General features: G+C 40.9%; 4 protein-coding genes across 6 annotated transcripts; 2 read left to right on the top strand and 2 right to left on the bottom strand.

Annotated features, from left to right (window-relative positions):
- Positions 1-1,315: 1,315 nt before the first annotated feature.
- Positions 1,316-5,344, bottom strand: LOC125475081. Its single transcript, XM_048579413.1, has one exon. It carries the CDS (start codon positions 5,342-5,344, stop codon positions 1,316-1,318), a length of 4,029 nt encoding a protein of 1,342 aa, XP_048435370.1.
- Positions 5,345-5,454: 110 nt separating this feature from the next.
- Positions 5,455-7,233, bottom strand: LOC125475077. The gene has a single exon (XM_048579385.1). The coding sequence runs from the start codon at positions 6,991-6,993 to the stop codon at positions 5,455-5,457; it is 1,539 nt and encodes a 512-aa protein (XP_048435342.1). The 5' UTR covers positions 6,994-7,233.
- A 4,522-nt stretch (positions 7,234-11,755) lies between these two features.
- LOC125475076 (apyrase 2-like) lies at positions 11,756-14,772 on the top strand. Its single transcript, XM_048579384.1, has 7 exons — positions 11,756-12,471; positions 12,579-12,671; positions 13,156-13,361; positions 13,521-13,612; positions 13,784-14,001; positions 14,147-14,336; positions 14,432-14,772. The coding sequence occupies exons 1-7, from the start codon at positions 11,977-11,979 to the stop codon at positions 14,542-14,544; spliced, it is 1,407 nt and encodes a 468-aa protein (XP_048435341.1). The 5' UTR covers positions 11,756-11,976; the 3' UTR covers positions 14,545-14,772.
- Positions 14,773-15,239: 467 nt separating this feature from the next.
- Positions 15,240-19,480, top strand: LOC125475075. 3 transcript variants are annotated; one of them, XR_007256399.1, is made up of 3 exons: positions 15,240-15,862; positions 16,972-18,169; positions 18,291-19,480. XR_007256399.1 is itself a non-coding variant. In XM_048579383.1 (2 exons), exons 1-2 carry the CDS (start codon positions 15,795-15,797, stop codon positions 17,267-17,269), a joined length of 366 nt encoding a protein of 121 aa, XP_048435340.1. In that variant the 5' UTR covers positions 15,259-15,794; the 3' UTR covers positions 17,270-17,988. The 3 variants fall into 3 exon arrangements, 1 of the variants encoding a protein (XP_048435340.1); XR_007256398.1 differs by lacking the exon at positions 18,291-19,480 and having other exon boundaries at positions 15,254-15,862; positions 16,972-17,519; positions 17,691-17,988; XM_048579383.1 differs by lacking the exon at positions 18,291-19,480 and having other exon boundaries at positions 15,259-15,862; positions 16,972-17,988.
- The last annotated feature ends 685 nt before the right edge of the window (positions 19,481-20,165 follow it).

The following is a 20,165-nucleotide window of genomic DNA, read 5'->3' as shown; positions in this document are numbered from 1 at the left end:
AGCCATATATCCAAATTTATGATCTTGTCGAAGACCCACGCATTGGTAGCTGATTTTAGTAGGTGACCTTTCTTCTAATTTGGTGCGGCTAACCCTTGAGAGAGACAAATATAACCCCTTTTATTTCTCCTGTTCGTACAATTGAAAGGATAATGGCACATGCATTACTTTATCATCTACATAACATTTAAATAAAATATATGTATTATTATGAAACCCAAAAAGAAAAGCATATGATCATCTTAAATATGCTAGAAGCATACATGGTCAATTTACTTAAACAAAATATCGAGAAAAAAATCATACTTGACCCATTTAATACTATAATAATCGATGAGATCCAATATAATTTTTTCATCTTGTCAATCTAGCCAGAGAACACAAAACCATGTAATTCCTTTCATTTAAATCAAATATATCGTAAGAAAATGTAGCTTTCAGGGTAAAATAAGTAGTAAAATAGATGCTCAACAATTGGCCTAATAGTTAAGATAGTTTTGTGTAATTTACCATTTTTTATATCTTTTTTCTCTTTTTTTTTTCCTTCTTTTTTCTCTCCTTCATGGCAGTGGAAATTTATCTTCTTCTAAACAATCTTCACCCTCATGTTCATAGCATGCGGGTACACAAAGAAAATTAGCTTCGTGCACCCACAGGGAAGCGCTCACTGCACAGTTCAACCAATAATCGAACTCTGTTTTGATACCAAGTTGAAAACAAAAGGTTTATGATAAATTAGAATTCTCTACAATCTCACAATTCTCAAAATACTACTTCAATAATTTATTCTTCTCCATAATGAGGTATTTATATAAAATTACAAAGGAGCAATACTAGAAAATAAATCAAAACAAAGAAGCAATGCTAGAAAATAAATCAAAACAATCCTGTCTACGAGACAAAGAAACTTGGACCAAATCAAATCATATCGAAACCCTAATTAAATCATATAAAATTACTAATTAAATAAAATCCTAAGATACTTTCATTTTTATTTTCCAACAAGATGAACTTTTTTTGAAAAGTTACCATGTTACAAGGGACAAAGTTATCATATCTCTCCACATCAAGAACTTGATTTTATCTGTACCCTAAAAGCTCAAATATTGCGCCACACGTTTAAATCTCTACCACTAGACACTTTTTTTTTTTTTTGAAAACCTGCTTCCATTAAAACCGGGCCGAAGCCACAAAACAACAGAAGCACAAACAGAGCAAGCCACAAAGGCAACCACAAACAAAAGCAAAGGAGGGGGATCAACACAGCAGACCCATACCAAAGATACAGTCACCCCCGCCCCGGCCAAAACAAAAATTAATGGGGGCATGGTAACCCATCCTTGTTAAGAACACGGACCAGCGAAGATGGAGGGAGGTTTACCCAATTCACACCGCACATCTCCAGATTACTTCTCGACGCCAAAACATGCGCCGCCAAATTGGCCGATCTCGGAACCCAAGACCAGCGACAATCCTGAAAGGTCCCCCCAATACGCAACGCTTTCGAGATATCGGGGAAGGCCTCCCAGCTGCCCCTCGAATAACCCTGAGATAAACAAAGGATATTCTCCTTAGAGTCGGACTCCACAATGATGTTGTCCAACCCCAACGCATTTGCCAACTCACACCCACGCAAAATTGCAGCAGCCTCAGCAGCAGCCGCACTAAGCGCCCCAATCCTTCCTCGAGTAGCAGCCACAAACTTCCCCTCATGATCCCGAATCACCACACCCACAAACCCGCATCTAGAATTGGCCTCCCAGCTCGCATCCACATTCACCTTCAAAAATGGACCACACGGAGGATCCCAGCGGGCAGGAGGACTAGAGCGATTCAGAACCCGCTGAGGACAGCCAGCAGAGCCTTCAGTCGCCTCCAAAAAAGCATTCACCGAAGTCCAAATAGCCAAAATGACTCGATTAGGATTAATCCCCATGTGATCAAAAACAAAGCTACACCGGGTTTTCCAAATATGCCAGCATGTTACAGCCACAAACTTTAAAATCCTAGCAATCTCATCCTGTGAACCCAAGTTAGACCCGACTAAATACATAACCCAGTCACGAAGAGACGAGATATTTGCTCTACTCACCCTGTAATTCAGCGGGCCACCAAACCAAATCGGCTCAACCCACGGACATAGAAGGAGCATGTGCTCAACAGATTCATTCTGGTCGGAGCATATCGGGCAACGCGGGGATGGAGAACAACGACGTATGAACAGATTCTCCATCGTTGCCACCGCCCAATTTAGAGCCCGCCACATAAAGTTCCGGATCTTCGGAGGAGTCTTCAGCTGCCAAATACTTCTCCAAACTTTGTTCGGGATCATAGGGGAAGAAGAGGAGGCTCTGTCAATCCTATTGCTCGAGCTAGCATGCTTCCAATGATATCCAGATCTCACCGAATACACCCCATTCTTAGTAGCCGGCCAAATTATCCTATCCTCCTGAGATCTGTCTCCTATGGATGTTTCCAGAATGGCATCATGATCCTCCACCGATATAAGAGGCCTAATGGCCTCGATATTCCAGGTTCCGGACACATCATTAATCATTGTATTCACCCGCATATTCCGAGACACTCTTACATCTCCAATGGCCGTAGGTTTCCCAGCAGTGATAGTCGGCACCCACCTATCTTGCCACAACCTGATACTTCTTCCATTCATAATCTGCCAATGAGCTCCTTCCTGAAGAATCCCACGCCCCACCAACAAACTTGACCATCCCCAAGAAGCTCTTCCCCCCAAAGTCGCTTTCAGGAACGAGCAGTGAGGAAAATAACGGGCTTTAAGAATCCGCGCCCATAGCGAGTTTGGATCATGTATCAATCTCCAGCACTGTTTAGCAAGCAAAGCATCATTAAATTCTTGAAAATTTCGGAACCCCATACCTCCTTCCAGCTTCGGATATCCCAACATATCCCGAGAGACCCAGTGTATGCTTTTCTCCCCCCCTGTCTTCCCCCACCAAAACTCAGCAATTACAGCGTCAAATTCGGAACACAGAGTGGTAGGAAACTTAAATAGATGCATGGGATAGGCAGGGATAGCTTGAATTACCGCCTTAATCATTATTTCTTTTCCTGCTTGAGAGAGGGTGCACTGTTTCCATCCCTGAACTTTTTCCAGAATTCTTTCCTTCACAAAAGCAAGCCCTTGCCGTTTCGATCGACCCCAGATAGCCGGGAGACCAAGATACTTCCCCGGATCCTTTGCCAAAGGCATGCCAACAATATGACTTAGCTCAGCTGACAAGCTGCTAGGCACGTTTGCTCCAAAGAAAATACACGACTTCTGATAATTCACCTGTTGACCAGAAGCATGACAATAATCATTTAAAATCCTCAACAGACTATCACAGTTTTGTTTATCAGCACGCAAGAAGATCAAAGTGTCATCCGCAAAGAATAAGTGTGAAATAGTCGGGCATCCATGGTTTAGCTGAATGCCTTTAAGCATCCTCCTATCCACCGCCTGTTGAAGCAGTCGAGCCAAAACCTCGCCAACAAGAATGAATAAATACGGAGATAGCGGGTCTCCCTGCCGGATCCCCCTAGATGGTATGAAATTCTCCCCTGGTTGCCCATTCAGGAGTATAGCAAAATCCACTGTTTTGACACATCCCATAACAAGCTTCCTCCACTGTTGACAGAAACCCAACTTTTCCATGACTGCCTCGAGGAAATCCCATTCAACCCGATCGTATGCCTTATGCATATCAAGCTTCACTCCCATCTCAAACTTACTCTTTGCCTTTCGAAGTTTCAGAAAGTGGAACATCTCATGAGCAATCCCAATGTTATCTTGAATTTGTCTTCCCATCACGAAAGCGCTTTGGGTAGAGGAAATAATCTCCGGTAGAAGAGGCTTGAGGCGATTCGCAAGGATTTTTGACACAATCTTGTAGGAATAATTGCACAAGCTAATAGGTCTGAAATGCCCTACCGAGTCGGGATTTGTGATCTTCGGCACCAACACTATGTGTGTCGAATTGAGCCGTTGCGGGTCCGAGATCCCCAGCATAAAATCCTGCACAATTCCATTCACATCCTCCATAAGGGAGTTCCAGTATGAGTGGTAGAAAATCCCCTGAAAACCATCAGGACCCGGGGCTTTCATTCCCCCCATTTGTAAAGCTGCCGTCTGGACTTCCTCCAATGACACCGGGATTATCAAGCCAGCATTCATCTCATCACTTACCTTGTGTTGTAAGCAGTCCAAAATACAGCCCCACTCCCTTGGGCCAGAAGTAGAGAAAAGACTTTTGAAGTGTTCTTCAATATACCTCTGAACCTCGTACTGATTATCAATCCAATTTCCATTCCCATCCTTAATCTTTACTACCTTATTCCTCCTTCTCCGATGAAGCGTTGACTGATGGAAAAAGGCCGTATTCGCATCACCCTCCCTGAGCCACTTCACTCGCGATCGCTGCTGCCAAAATTGCTCCTCCACCTCCCCCAATCTGGCAATTCGCTCCGAAACCGTCTTAATTTCCTCCCAGTTTTTTCGCCAATTATGTTGAAGAACCCCCAGCCTGTTGGTAAGGTCCTCAATGTCGCGCCCTCTCGCTTTAAATTCCTGCTGGCTCCACTTGCTTAACTTTACTCGACACTCCCTCAATTTTTTCTGCCATTTCATGATTCCGTCACCACTGCATTGTTGCCTCCAACAGCGATCCACTATTTCTTTACACCTTTCCTCTTTGGTCCAGAACGCTTCAAACCGAAAGAGCTTCTTCCTTTTTTGATCCCGAGGTTGATATTGAATTATTAGGGGGCAGTGGTCCGACCCAATAACAGTTTCATGAATAACCATTGTATTGGGCCAGCTATCTTGCCATTGCCTATTAGCCAAGCCCCTATCCAACCGCTCCTCAACCAGCTGTCCATTTCTCATTCCTCTCCACGTAAAGCAAGGCCCATTATAGTCCAGGTCCATAAGCTCCGAGCCATTTAAAAATTCCTCCAGGTACCTTGGTCGATTACAGTTCAAACTAGCTCCTCCAGATTTTTCATAATCCCAAAAGATCTCATTGAAATCTCCTCCGCAAAGCCACGGAATAGCAGTCGGTTTAAACCATTCTTTCATCCACCGCCAAAATTCCAGTTTTTCATTCCTATATGCAGTACCGTAAACCCAAGTAACCCGAGCCATTCGAGCCGAGTCCACAAAATTGAAATTAGCATCAATGATATTTTTGGAAGTATAACCAATCGTTACCTCAACAGAATCATCCCACCACATACTGAGGCCCCCAGCTCTCCCAATGGGGGACACATGAAACCCATTTCGATACCCTATTCGACGTTTTACTCCATCAACTCTATTATCTCTCATCTTTGTTTCAGCAAGAAAAATCATAGTAGGCCTGTGTTTCCTAATGAGCCCATGTAGAGCCCGAACTACCGTGTCCGACCCTAGACCACGGCAGTTCCATACAAGGTACGTCATGGCTCCCTTGCGGCTGTTGAGGGCCAGCCGCCACCACCCTTAGTTCCAGAAAGCTCCCACTTTGTTGTCGACTCAGGCAACCTCTTCTCCGCATGCTCTTCAGCACTGTCCTTCTTCTCTTCTACCAGACTCGCCACAGTTGCCAATTTCCTAGATAGAGGCAATTCCAAGGTTTTTCCTTCAGCATCTCCTACCCCCAGCTTGTTTCTTTTGAGCGAATAGTGATTTGTCTCCAGACTACCCCTCTTTGCTCCACAACTCCACCCTCCATCCGATCTCCAGTGTTGCCCACTAGTCTCACTCCTCGGCATGCCCTCCCTCCCTCGCGATTTCTGCCTAGCCGACGCAGCCATCGGCTCTGGAACATAAGACTTTCCCCAATTCGGAGCGCCTTTGGTAATTTTGGTAGTGTGTCCACCTATTCCCCTGATTGGGCCTTGATCACCTTCTCCCGTTTCCTCTAACCCTTGGTCTCGGTCTGCCTGGGTAAGATAAAGTGGGTTAGGTAAATTAAATATGGTAGTGGATTGAGGGCCCAAACACCCAATTCCCATTAACACTTGCTGGGCCATCTGGGCCATGTTTCCATCTATCACCCACTGTTGGGAGCTCCCATCCTGCCCCTCCTTTCTATTCTTCATCCTTTGCCACGTTTTCTGACTTCTCCTTGGATTGTGTGCCTCCACTTGACTTGTTGTCCCCCTCACTGGTTCCTCAACTTCCTGACGCTCCGTCTCCACCGTGAACCCCACGCGCCGCTGCGTATTGCGCTGTTCCTCTCCTCTGATAGTTCCAGCATGTCTCCTTTCTCCCAACTTAACCACCAACGGTTTTGGCTTAATTATTTCCTCTCTAATAGGCCCTGTTTTCGTCCATTCACCATACCCTGCTGTGGAGCTCTGCCCATTCTCAAAAGAACACTCGGTATTTGCATGTCCTATCCTCCCACATTTATAGCAAAAATCCTGAAGTCTTTCATATCGGAATTCAATCCACGAGTCCTTGTTACTCTCCCGCGGTATCCAACATCCTTTAGCTAAAGGCATTTTTGTATTAACCATCACCCGCACCCTGAGGAAGCCCCGAGCCTTTGCCAAATCCTCGATCTCCAGTACCTCTCCAATCTCTTTGGCCAGACGTCGAACATTGGTTCCTGTACATAAACATAAGGGCACCCCTCGGATTTGAACCCAGAAGGGAACCAGCTCCATGGGAATTTCCTCAATTGCTAGATCTGCTGGCCAGCGCTTAACAGAAAAATTCTGCTTCATAACCGCCCATGGTACTTGACTCAAAATCCGCTCAGCCGAGCTTTCATCCTGCACTGTGATGATAAAAGTGTTTCCATGAGCCCATTTGACTTCAAAATCCCCCATTTCCTTCCACGCAGCTCTCAGGATGTTTCTGATTCCCCATTTATTTAACACTTTGTTGGTTAGGGCAGTTCCCACCAGCTTAATCCCTCGCTCCATATTCGTTACCTCCATCGACTTCTCCAGGTGGACCACTAGTTCCTCCACCTCTTGACTCGTCATTTTCCAGCTGCTTTCTTTGTCTCCTCTTTCCTGACGATCAGCTCTTCTGCAGTTTGCTGTTTTAAACTCAGATGTTCCCTTGGACCCCCACTTGTTATTTCTTACCTCTATTCTGTTCCTTGGTTGCCTTTTTTCTATCTGAACTGCAAGCAAAAAAACCACAGAGAAAATTGTGATTTTTGGGCCTCTATGTCTTCCCTCAGGACTTCTCCTCCTGCGCCATAAATTCGATTTGGCAGTAGGTGGGCTGCCATTAATTTCATTGCCTTTGGTAGGTGACATCCCATAATAAATACCCCCAACCCCCTCCATCAAATTTGGGTGGAAGATTCACCTCACCCCTCCCCCACTCCCCGACTCACCAAATAACGGGACAGTCAAACCTCAAACAACAGGATCGCACTCAGTCTCACCTTAAAACCCAGCTACCCCACTGCAGACGACACAGAGAATGGGTAAACTGAACCAATAACCTAGCACACTCCCACACGGAGAGAAGGGACACTCACCACGGAGGGCTCCCACAGCGGAGAGAACTCATTTTTTTTGGATGCAAGGTTTCTTTCTTTCCCGCAGAGCAAAGCGCCTACCACTAGACACTTTCACTATACCTTTATCAGGTTCTTTTAATAAGTGCTCAAGTGAATACCCGCTCTTAACTGTAAACTGCCCGTGCTTCTCGTAATGCCATATTAATCTGTCCACTCACTGTTGAGACCCCAACGAAATTTGCACGAGTGCCTCCATTTCCTCCTCCTAAAAAATGCAATAGTTCTTCGTTCCTAGCCCATTGTCAGATCAGAAATCCGCTAGTGTCTTGGCAATCGAGGTGGCGAACATATCTGAAAGCTCATAGGTTTTGTAATCCAGGGCTCACCATAAGACTGACAACCACCCCATTACCAATCCTTCATCGTAAGATAGTAGTGAAAAAATTTGTTCCACCAGAGAGCAACACAATGCATGGCAAATAATTTATTAAGCGAAAAAAAATATGGACCGTGGTACAATTATATAAACCTATTCCAAAATTAATTTCATTCCCCCAAACTCCTCCTCTAGGAGCCAAATCTACTAAAATGGGTAGAAATACTTTTAGCTGATACTTGATCCTTGTTATGAAATGTCACCAAAACGACTGAAAAAAAAAAAAAAAAAAAAAAAAAAAAAAAAAAAAAACTATAAAAAGGTGAAAATGGGTTGAAAGTTGAAACAATGATTAAATTGGTAATGTAAAGTGGAATTCATCTCTAAAGGGAACCCATACGTAATACGTAGGTGGGCGGAACTGTACGGTAAATAGAAGAAATGTGAGGTTTGATGTACACTTTACTTTACACAAGGTTTTTTATTTTTTATTATTTTATTATTTTTATTTTTATCCTAATTCTTTCTTATTTATTATTTTATGAAAATAAGAAAAGGTTTAGGTAGAGAAAGTGAGACCATATCTAAAGGAAATATCAAAAATGTCACATAAATATATAACAGTAACAAATAATATACTATTTACTCTAACTGAGATGTCAATGATGACGTGAAAAAAAAAAGGCTAAGGTGACATGGACGAAGAGATGTCAAATTTAAAGCTGCTTTCAAATTTGATTATTGCTATTTCTAAAGATATTCCACTTAACTTACTTTAAATGCTAACATATTTAAGTAATTTTATTATTTTTAAACCAACAACTCAACTTTTATTATTTTTGTTTAAAAAAATATAAATGGAGCAATAAATTTTGGCATATCGATTGGAAGGAAAATATTGACAATATGTCAAAGGAAAATTTTATTTGAATCCAAGTAACCTCTCTCTACACCACACCTAACTTAAACTGTAAATGTAAATTACTTTATTACCTTATTGCAAATTACCATAAAGTACGAGATAAAACTAATAATAAAAATAAGGGTACATCTCAGTTTTTTTTTCTTTTTTTTAGGATAAATCTCAGTTTACTACGCTCAAGTTTCGTGATTTTCAATATTTGTTACATGAAGTTTTTTTCGTCTCAGACTCTACCTAAAGTGTTAATTTTGGAACTATCTCATACATCTGCTAGTCTGGCTATTAAATCTCCCGTTAACCGATGATGTGGTGCTCATTAAAAAAATTTAAAAAAAAAATTAAATAAAAGTATTAAAAATTAAAAAAAAATAAAAAAAACCCAGAACCCCCTTCGTCTTCCCCACCCAACACCCCTCCACGGCTCAACCCCTCCATCCCCTCCACCCCATTCATCTTCTCTACCTGAACAACCCCTTCTCCCATCCCTCATCACCCACCCCTTGCCCACCCGAGCCACCCTTTCTCTGATTTCAGGCGGAGATTTACCCTAAATATAAATATATATATAGTCCCCATCATCCTTTAACTCATACTGCAAAAAGCAAATGCCAAAAGGCTGAGATACACCTCCTGCTCCGATAAACAACCCATTTTCTTCTACCCCTTTCTTTCCATTTGACTTTCCTGGAATCCAAACAGTAATAATCAGGAACAAAAAACCCCTTTCTTTCCCCTGCAATCTGGGAGTTGGGTTCTTCTTCTTCATACCCTGTTTGGTTGCTAAGAAAATATGAGTGAGAAAATGAAAGATATGGATGGGTTTTAAAACTTGAAGCTTGCAGTTGGTGGATTTTTTTATCTGATTTGTGCTTAAATTTTGGTGTTCTAGTTGTTAAATTTGTTCTTTCGAGGGTTTTGTGAACTGGGTAGAAGACAATGGATTTTGCCTGGAAATTTTGAATTAGGATTTTCTGACATTTGATTTGGGAGGAGTGGATCGGAGAAATGGTGGCTCGGGTGGGTGATGGGGGATGGCAAAAGGGGGTGGAGGGGTGTCGGGTGGGGAAGATGAAGGGGGTTATGGGTTGTTTTTTTTTATTTATTAACACTTTTATTTAATTAATTATTTTAATATTTTAAAATTTTTTAATGACACATGGCGCCTAGTTATTGTCCATATGAGCGTCACGTCATCAGTTAACAGAAGACTTAACAGATGTATAAGACTGTCCCAAAATTAACACTTTAGTCACGACTCTGGGACGAAAAAAACTTCATATACTAAATGTTGAAAACCACGAAACTTGAGGGTAGTAAACTAAGATTTACCCTAAAAATAATTATAAACCCACACCCAATAATCAAACCTAACCCTCACCATCACGTATCATTCTCCTATGTTCTAGTATAACAAAAATCATAAGATACTCTCATAGTGAAAAACAAGCCCTTTGTACGGATTGATAGTAATTTTGAAATATTGACAATCTATACTAAGCCAACTACCCTTTCTACTATACCCGACTGAAATGGAAATGCATGGAGCGGACAAGAAAAGGAAGGAGTTATCTCTTCCTTTTCTGTATAGAGGAAGAGTAGAGGTGTGTGGCGTGCATGCAGACCCATCATATTCAATCCCTTAAAAGTTGGACAGATTTGAAGGAAGAAACAAATAAAAATCTTAATAAAGTTTAATGCAAGATCAAATTGTAAACATGGGAATAAACTTGTATGCAGCACATATGATGCACATGAGAGCCTAATTTCAAAAACATCTTTAACAACTTAAGTCTTTAAATTCTACTCAAGATATGTCAAATAAGAACATGCATTGTGCTGCAATTAATTATATTAGAAATTGGCTCTTGCAGTGAAACAAATGATTAAGTAGCAATTCAAGGACTCCCTTTAACAAACTAATGAGAAAATTGACCAATACTATTAAGTCCCGACAAATACAAACTAAGTTGAGAAAGCAACGCTGTAGAGGATGATGGAGACTCCATCAAAAGTAACAGTTGGAAGGAGAGAATGTCAGAGAAGAGAATGCTTTGATTTTTTGGTTTTTTTTTCTTTTCATATGGGTGTAAAAGATAAATTTACATATTGAAATGAGTTTGTGAGGGTAGTTTAGGTAGTAAATTTAAGTTCAAAGAGATATTAATATTTTAATTAAAAATAATATGAGTGTAAAGAGTATGTTGGGTTTAAAGAGAGGTTAAATAGGTTTAAATAAAATTTCCTATGTCAAATTGCCAAGTTTACTATCACATTGAAATTTAATGTTTTGAATTTAACGTTTCATTTGGAAATGTTATGAGATTTTTTTTTGGGGGGGGGGGGGGACGGCTGATTAATGCTAATGTTGAATTTTTTTTTTTTTTTTTTTTTTGAGAATTTTTTGAATTTAACATTTCATTTGGAAATGTTATGAGATGTTTTTTTTGTTGGGGGGGGGGAGGGACGGAGTAGGGGACGGCTGATTAATGCTAATGTTGATTTTTATTTTTTTTTTAAGAATTTTAACGAAAAATTTTTGGTATTGTTCATTGTAATGAAAAATTATATTTTTACTCTAAAAAATTAATCCTAATATTATTCACTTACGACACATTTTTATCATTTTTGTTAAAACTCAAATTTTTATCATTTTTGTTAAAACTCAAAGTTTTCAAATCATTATTATTAGGTTTTTTTTTTTTTTGGTCGAAAAAATGGTAAGGTAGGTTCAGTCGTTCATTCATATATTAAGAGATTTCAACCCAAGTTTGCAAAGATCCTAAAAAAAGCCATTTGCTCTTGCACTTAGCTCTTTGCTCTTGCAGTGCAGACGACTGCAGTGACCTTTCTCCGACGATATCCATATTCTGATAAAGGCAGGCAGGCAGGCAGGCATTGTGGATTCCTTATAGATCGCCTTCCTCGGCGTTGAACATTTTATTTAGATCCCAGCAGGCAGCAGGCACCAGCAGTTGAGGAGTTGGACAAGAAGAGAGAGATTGGGAGAGTTTGGGATTATTTAATCCGAGGACTAGTACTCAAATCTGGAGGAAGGGAAGCAGCAGCCCCTCAATCTCAACGGTCAGATCCGATACAGATCGCCTTCCTCGGCTGAACTGCTCGAGGCTCAGAATCTGATCCAGACCAATTCTCCACCCTCCGATCCCGACCCCCTCTCCGACTCCGAAAACAAGATGCTCAAGCGTCCCGGCAGAGGAATCGGAATGGGGAGTCCCCTGTACGACTCCCTCTCCGACAAAATGTACAGATACAGGAGCGTCGTCCTCGTCATCTCAATCCCTCTCCTCCTCCTTACCATGGTCCTTTACGTCATGCCCCCCGGCGGTAATTTGAGCAACCAGCTCCCCCGCAAGCTGCCTTCCAAGACATCCTACGCTGTGATCTTCGACGCCGGCAGCTCCGGCAGCCGCGTCCACGTCTTCTGCTTCGACCACAACCTCCAGCTCCTTCCCATTGGCAAAGATCTCGAGCTCTTTCTTCAGGTCAAGCCTGGTCTGAGCGCTTATGCCAAGGACCCTCGCTCTGCTGCCGAGTCCCTCACCGGTCTTCTCGATAAGGCTGAGAACGCAGTTCCCAAGGAGCTTCGTTCCTTCACTCTCGTCCGCGTTGGCGCTACGGCTGGCCTTAGGGCTTTGGAGGGCGATGCTTCTGACCGCATTCTCCAGGCCGTATGCATCTTTTTTCTTGTTTGGAAATTGCAATTTCCTTTAGTTTTCGAAACTCAAGTCGCAATTTCATTCACATGTTTGTTTTGTTATCCTTCAAATTTCAAAAGGTCAGGGATCTGCTCAAACAAAGAAGTAGCCTCAGCTCCCGCCCTGATGCCGTTACTGTCATTGATGGAACTCAAGAAGGTTCCTTCCAGTGGGTGTGTTTTACTCCAATTTTTGAGCTCATTTATATTACTAGTAGTGGTTGTACCTGTACCTGTACTAGTCTGTACGCACTCATTCGTATTACTTGATTCTGTCATATCTAGTTATTCTTTTGTTTGTGCTAGACTGTCTGAGTATATCAAAGGGGTGTGCTATCCACACACTCCATTTTACTTCTCACCCACCCCTTGTTAATTTATGTCCTTTGATCTTCTCCAATTCATCCGATCCGAAGGGTGTGTGAGAAGTAAAAAGGGGTGTGGATATCACACCCCATATCAAATAACCCAATATTTTTGGAAAACCAGGCATATTTTGAAATTTGTTATCCGGGAAGCTTGCATGTGCGAGTATGAGAGTATAGTAACACAATTTGGGGAAGCAATGTGCATACATATCATTTATCTAAAACTAAAAAGAAATGAAAAGAAAGAAGAGTGGTCATAGCTATACATTAACTCGCTTCTTGTTTTTCAGGTGACAATAAACTATCTACTAGGAAATTTGGGGAAGAAATATTCAGATACTGTAGGGGTGGTTGACCTTGGAGGTGGATCTGTTCAGATGGCTTATGCTATCTCAGAGGCAGATGCTGCAAAAGCACCCAAGTTATCAGATGGAGAGGATGTATATGTAAGGCAAATGAATCTTAAAGGAGTTAAATATAACCTTTATGTTCACAGGTTTTTCCTCTTTCCTTCTGCTTAATTGATGTCAGGGTTTGGCTTTGTGTATTATTAATTTTTTTTTAGTGCATCCAGTTGTTTCCTCAACTTCGTTGTGACATAACTACTGTAGATTGGTATTCCCAGATTAATTGCTTTTGTATTATTTTTGTGCAGTTACTTGCATTACGGGTTACTAGCAGCTCGAGCAGAGATTTTAAAGGTTTCTGAAGATTCTGGCAACCCCTGCATCTTAGCCGGATATTATGGTATGCTGAGTTGCTCCATTTTCTCTGTTTTGAGAAAGGAACGACATTTTATTGCTCCATTTTCTCTATTTTGTTAAGCGATGAAGCAAATGGTGTTAATGCTTTTACTTTCTGTTTGTGGATTTAGTGCATAATATGCTATCTGTTGGGAAATCTTGATATGTTGTTCAGGTTCTTACGCATATGGAGGACAATCTTATAAAGCATCAGCTTCCTCATCTGGATCAAGTGTTGAGGAGTGCAGGAGGGTAGTTACGAAGGCACTCAAAGTAAATGAAGCAACATGTTCACACATGAAGTGCACATTTGGCGGGGTATGGAATGGTGGAGGAGGGGATGGACAAAGGAACCTATTTGTGGCTTCATTTTTCTTTGACAGAGCTGCTGAGGTATTTCACCATCCTTGATTTTTATATATTATTGCTTGATGTGCATGAAAAAGTTTAGGGTTTGGTTTAGACAACAACATGGTTTTGCTAACCACATATTATACATTTGCCTTACCAAAAAACAAAAAAATCCGTACAAATGCAGGCTGGTTTTGTTAACCCAAACGAACCTGTTGCAAAAGTTCACCCTGGTAACTTTGAGGAGGCAGCTAAGCGTGCTTGTGAAACCAAACTTGCGGATGCTAAATCAACATATCCAAGAGTTGAGGAGGGTAATCTACCGTTCTTGTGCATGGATCTTGTTTACCAATCTACATTGCTTGTGGATGGATTTGGTAGGTCTTAGTTATACATTAGCGAGTTAAGCAAGTTGGAAAATGACCATAAAATTCTAATATGTTTGAACTGGTTGCTTCAATATCTTAAACAGGTCTTGATCCCTGGCAAGAGATTACATTGGTGAAGAAAGTTAAATATCAAAATTCCTTGGTTGAAGCGGCTTGGCCACTAGGGAGTGCCATAGAGGCCGTGTCCTCAGTATAATTGTCAGCTGAATCACCTATTGGAAAGATAAGCCTTTGAATTTTGGCACCGGCGGTCTTTGCACTCCATGATCGGTACTGCTCAGAAGCCGACCTCATAAACTGATATTGGGAATTGGATTTGGTCTATATTTTGGGAATAATGAGAGAATATAGTTGAATTTGTTTTCATTTGTAATTATTCAGACTTAACTATTCTTGAGATAACAATTTGATTCAATTTGTTCTAGTTTTGCCGGCTGAGTAACCAAAACGGTGATACCATTTCCTTTTGTTTATCTTTTGCGTCTGTCCTTGTGGAGACGAATACAATTGCTCCTAATTTGTGTTTGCCATTCGGTTCATTTCCCTTCGTCTGGGTGTTCAACTTGAATTCTTACGTTCGCAAAGAGAAATCAAACGCATGTTCTTAGATAGTTTTTGTGTTTATAATTTATCTTTCTTTACATACATGACTTTTAAATTGAATAAAATCAAAGAGAATTAAAGAATATAAATAAATAGAAGCGTGCAGAAAGATAAAAAATAAAGTATTTCTGTGTGAAAGAATCTCAAACCATGGCCAGAGGATAAAATGTGGGCTTGAGATGGTGGGGTGTTTTGACTTTCGTGTTTTGTAGTTGGGCCATCCTTGGGCCATGGCGGAGTTTTCAGTTGATACTGTGCAAAAAATTGAGAACTGATTGCATTTGCTTAGTGATAGTATGAATTTAAAAAAGGGACAGGTGGAAATCATTCAGAATTTGAGGTATAATACAGGAGTGAGGATTTTGGATTTGCTTGCCTCCGCCGAATTGAAGAGCAGTCGAAACGGGTACGTCTTTTACTACTACAACTCGAATGTAGCCATGTAGGATTGGATTGGTTTGGTTATTTTCACAAACAGTTGGTAGGGTTCGTAGAAATCAATGAGAAAAATGGCGAGAATTACGTCATTATACTCGAATTTGCTACACGCATAGCCATGTCTCTGTCGTGTCCGTTGCTGCTGCCTTTGCCCTGAAGCAAGCCCTTGCTGCTGTGTCTTCATCTCCAACGCATTTCCACATTTCATACGACAGATAAAGAAGATGATCAATTGGATTGGAGTCAGCCAGACATGTACCCTAGAATAATCCCCAAGAAATCTCATCAGGAAAAAGATTTCCTTCAGCAGCCGGAAACTAGCAAAGTTGTAAGAGAGCGGAGTTTTCTTTCTGGGAGCCATAGGTTTCAATGAAATAAGAAATCTCAGTGGTGTCTGATCTCGGTATGCACATGGTCATGACTCATGGCTGGTCACCAACATTCGGCATCAAGTTTCAGTGGACACTATACAGGTGCATGTCATTTTCTGTCGGTGTACACTCAACTGTTTACTTTTGTTGTCACAAACAAGGAACTAATATATTTTAGACTCACGGCTCAACTCAAACATGCTGTGAACTCCAACATGAGCGTTGTCATCATGCAAATGGATTTGTGATTTGAGTATATTCTCTGTTAAATAAAATTCAATTCTATATTTTGGCAACTTATCATGCCCTCTTCTGTTTATTTATTTGTACATATTATGATTCAAAATTGTTTCATACTCTATAAGTTATACGCTTGAACAGAAAATGGTTTGGTGAAAAGGAGCAGGAGAGAAAAATATTCAGAAGGCAATTGCCATAAAAACTTATAGGAATGCATAACTACAAGAAACAGTTCCATTACACTGCTTCTAGTTTTGTTTGTACATGCAGAGTCTGCACACTGTGTTTTAGCTTTTATGATGAGCATATAGATGCTTGTGGAATCAATTTTTGCTCTGCTTTCGGGAACAATTTCGTAATTGTTGGACCTATGACAAAATTTCATGATGTAAGCGTTCTGAGGGGGATTGTGGGAGTGCTTGTACTAGGGTTTTGGCTTTGAATCATGTGACTTAATGCACGGGTGTCTTGTACCTTTACGATTTATTCTTCCAAGTTAATAACAAATATCTCATAGTTGCATAAATCCCAGGTGCTGAACTGATCTTTGTCTATTATTCTGCTCCGTTGTGTATTACTTGTTAGTATGATCATCTTCACTGTTTTTAGGACCTTTTCATGGTTGTGAACATTATTCTAGTTAAAATCAATTTATTCAAGAATTTATGATATACGTGTTAAGGCCAACACAGAAAGACATATACGTCTTACTCAAAGTTGTAACTTCTATATGTATTGGGATAATCTTATTAGAAATCTCTGTATGAAAAAAATTCATGCGACTGTCTTATTTGCTATTGGAGTTTACGGATAGTTCTTCTCAGGCTTCCTTTTATGATTGGAGTACTGCTGTGTCTCATTTTTCATTAGTAATGTCAGGATGTTTTAGCTCTGTTTTGCAGTTATAGTTGAGTAGTCTAGCTTTTCCAGTGGTCAACTTGTCTTCTGATGTAATTTTCCTTATATTGCAGTCGTGGTCTAGGATCTGATTACCAAATGATTGTTATAGCACTTATGAACTTTCCACCGCTTCCACAATTCTCTGAACTGCGCACTCGACTCCTTGCCTTCGAGGGGCAACAGACCTTTGCAGCACAGATGGTTGCGTCTCCTCTTGCTGCTTTTGTTGCAGTTCGACCACCACGTGACTCGCCTGCCATGCGTCCTTGTGATCAAGCAGGCCCTCAGCCACAGTTCGTACTTTCTATGGGCCTGGACCGACTTCCCATAGAGCCCAACGTCCGTTCTTCAATGCCCAAGATCTTTTAGGTTCTCCTCCCTCCCGTCAGCCACTTCAGTGCTGGAACTGCCAGTAATTTGGACACTTTCGAGACAAGTGTCCTTATTCTTGTCCCTTTGCCGGCAGGCATGTTTCGTATCTTTAGATCCTAACTAGTATTTGGACTTGGGTGCTACAAATCACATGACTCATGATGCTAAGATTTTCCCCACTGGGGCCCAATAAGCACCTAATGACAATGTTGTGATTGGTAATGGTGAAACCCTCCCCATCACTCAGGTAATGTTTTGTTTTCTTCCAAGGCTTATGTCTTTCGTCCCTCTTAAGTGTTCCTTCCCTTCATAAAAATCTTTTATCTGTCCATCAGTTTACTTATGATATGCAAGTATTACATTCTTTCCTTTGGGATGTCAAATTCGTGACTTACAAAGTGTTGTTCTTCTTTTTCAGGGCCTATGTAAAAATGGTCTTTATTTGCACTATTTGATTTAATTCATTCGGATGCATGGATGTCTCATGTTGTCTCGATCTTTGGTTATCGCTATTATGTCTTGTTTACTGATGATTTCATTCGTTATTCGTGGATTTTTCCCATGCTTCTTAAGTCAGAGGTTTTTGTTATGTATGTTAAAAATCAATTCTCTTTGTCTATCAAACAATTCCAGAGTGATGGGGGTAAGGAATATGATAAATTGCAATTTAAGCATTTTTGTGCCACTAATGGAATTGTGCATCGTTTTCTTGTTCCCAACAGAATGAATTAGCTGAGCGCAAACATTGTCATATTGCTGATATTGGACGCACCCTTGTACATACTGCTCACATGCCCCGTAACTTATGGGCCGAGTCGTTGGGCACTGCAGTCTATTTAATTAATCGACTTTCTACGCCTGTTATTCAATGGACCTCACCATACCTATCCTTATTTGGTCATTCTCTTGATCATAATTTTCTTCGAGTTTTTTGGTGCATCCGTTATCCCTATCTTAAAGTTTATGTGTCTAACAAATTACAACCTCGTTCTCTTCCGTGTATTTTTGTTGATTACAGTGATAAACATAGTGGTTACCGCTGCTTACATCCTCCTACAGGTCGACTCTACATTTCACGCCATGTCATTTTCCGTGAAGATCAATTTTATTATGCTTCTGTTTCTGTGCCTACTCAACGTCCAGAACTTTGCCATAATTCCAGTCAGCTTGCTGCCTAGTTCACCCTCTCAGCCGACAGCGGCTGACATCAGGCCACTACAGCAAACAGCAGTTGACAACAGCCTACTGCAGCTGGCACCGTTTCACCCAGCTGTCCTTCCCCCGAATCCGCGTGCCCATCAGTCCCACAGAGTCAACATCAGTTTTGGACGTTGACTTGCCCATCACATCTGTTCAATCAGTACCTGCAGCACACTTGTCGTGTTGTCTTCCTCAACCGCAACATATGATTTTGGTGCTTCTGCCGTTGCTCCGCCACCACCCAGTGGGTGTTGTAGTCCAGTTTGCACACGTTCAAAAATTTGGAATTTTCAAGCCAAAATCCTAAATATCCAGCAAATCTTTCTACTAGGTATTATGTACCTCAAGCTTTCGTTGCCTTGGTGAATATAAATATCGAACCTACTTGTTACATACAAGCGTCTCGCTCTCCCGAATGGAAACAGGCCATGCTCGACGAATATAATGCACTTCTTCACGAGGTACCTGGTTTTTGGTCCCACCATCTAATTCGATCAATACAATTGGTTGTAAATGAGTTTTCAAAATTAAGTGGTGGTCTAATGGCATAATTGAAAGGTACAAGGCACGTCTCGTTGCCAAAGGATCCATCAATAATTCGGTGTTGATTACTTTGATACATTCAGTCATGTCGTCAAACCCACAACGATTCACACTGTTCTATGTCTGGCTATTTCTTTTGGATGATATTTTCAACAACTTGATGTCAAGAATGCATTCTTACATGGCTCTCTGTCTAAGAAAGTTTACATGCGACAACCCCCAGGTCTTGTTGATCCCTATTATCCTCACCATGTGTGTAAGCTTCATAAGGCCATTTATGGCCTCAATTAGGCTCCCTGGGCATGGTTTCAACATTGTATTTCTTTCCTTATGAGGATTGTTTATGTCAAAGTCGAGCTGACAACTCTATGTTACCTTTGAATCTGTTAAACGATGTTACTTGAAAGGCTCTCTTGGGTTTGGTCTTCCTATCTATAGGTCTCAAGATTGTTCCTTCTTAATTGCTTATTCTGATGCCAATTGGGTAGGATTGTCCTGATATACGAAGGTCCACATTCGGCTACTGTATATTTTTGGGACCCAACCTTATTTCATGGAGTGCCAAGAAACGACCAACAGTTTCTCGTTCCATAGTGAAAATTGAATATAGAGCCCTTGCCTACGCTTGTATTGACACTCTATGGATTCAAGATCTTTTAACTGAACTTCATTGTCTACTCACTCGTCTAGTCTTACTTAACTGCAACAACTTGTCTACCACAGTATTTAGTTGGTAATCTCGTGTTTCATGCTCGCATCACTTTGTTCGTGAACGGGTTGCTTCTGGTATCCACAAAGTTCAGTTTATTCCTTCTACATTTTAGTTGCTGACGTCTTCACCAAAGGATTACCAGTTGAATAGTTTGCACATCTTATTTTCAAACTTGTCACCTATTTGGAGTCAAGTTTGCGGAGGAATGTTAGGCAGTTACCATAGTTAAGGAAGGTTTTAGAGCCAATGAATGTCAACACATCATTTTTTTGCCATTATGTTGTTATTAGATGTCATTAGTCTTATGTTGTTATAAGTCATTATGTTGTTATTAGATGTTATTAGGCTATAATTGTTTTCCCGTTACCTTGTAACCACTAGGTTAGCAAGCATACACTTCATGTATAAATAGGTTGTAATCCCTCGATTATAATTAAT

The sequence above is a fragment of a genome, unplaced genomic scaffold (assembly GCF_019419815.1).
Source record: "Pyrus x bretschneideri cultivar Hongxiangsu unplaced genomic scaffold, Pyrus_bretschneideri_v1 Contig131, whole genome shotgun sequence".
Classification (NCBI taxonomy): Eukaryota; Viridiplantae; Streptophyta; class Magnoliopsida; order Rosales; family Rosaceae; genus Pyrus; species Pyrus x bretschneideri.
This window is presented reverse-complemented; position numbering and strand designations above follow the sequence as displayed.

Coding starts and splice junctions, on each gene's coding strand:
- LOC125475075 (XM_048579383.1), top strand. CDS start 15,795: ATGCACATGGTCATGACTCATGGCTGGTCACCAACATTCGGCATCAAG. Junction 15,863..16,971: donor TTTCAGTGGACACTATACAG/GTGCATGTCATT, acceptor CTTATATTGCAG/TCGTGGTCTAGGATCTGATT.
- LOC125475081 (XM_048579413.1), bottom strand. CDS start 5,344: ATGAGAGATAATAGAGTTGATGGAGTAAAACGTCGAATAGGGTATCGA.
- LOC125475076 (XM_048579384.1), top strand. CDS start 11,977: ATGCTCAAGCGTCCCGGCAGAGGAATCGGAATGGGGAGTCCCCTGTAC. Junction 12,472..12,578: donor CTGACCGCATTCTCCAGGCC/GTATGCATCTTT, acceptor AAATTTCAAAAG/GTCAGGGATCTGCTCAAACA. Junction 13,613..13,783: donor CATCTTAGCCGGATATTATG/GTATGCTGAGTT, acceptor TATGTTGTTCAG/GTTCTTACGCATATGGAGGA.
- LOC125475077 (XM_048579385.1), bottom strand. CDS start 6,993: ATGACGAGTCAAGAGGTGGAGGAACTAGTGGTCCACCTGGAGAAGTCG.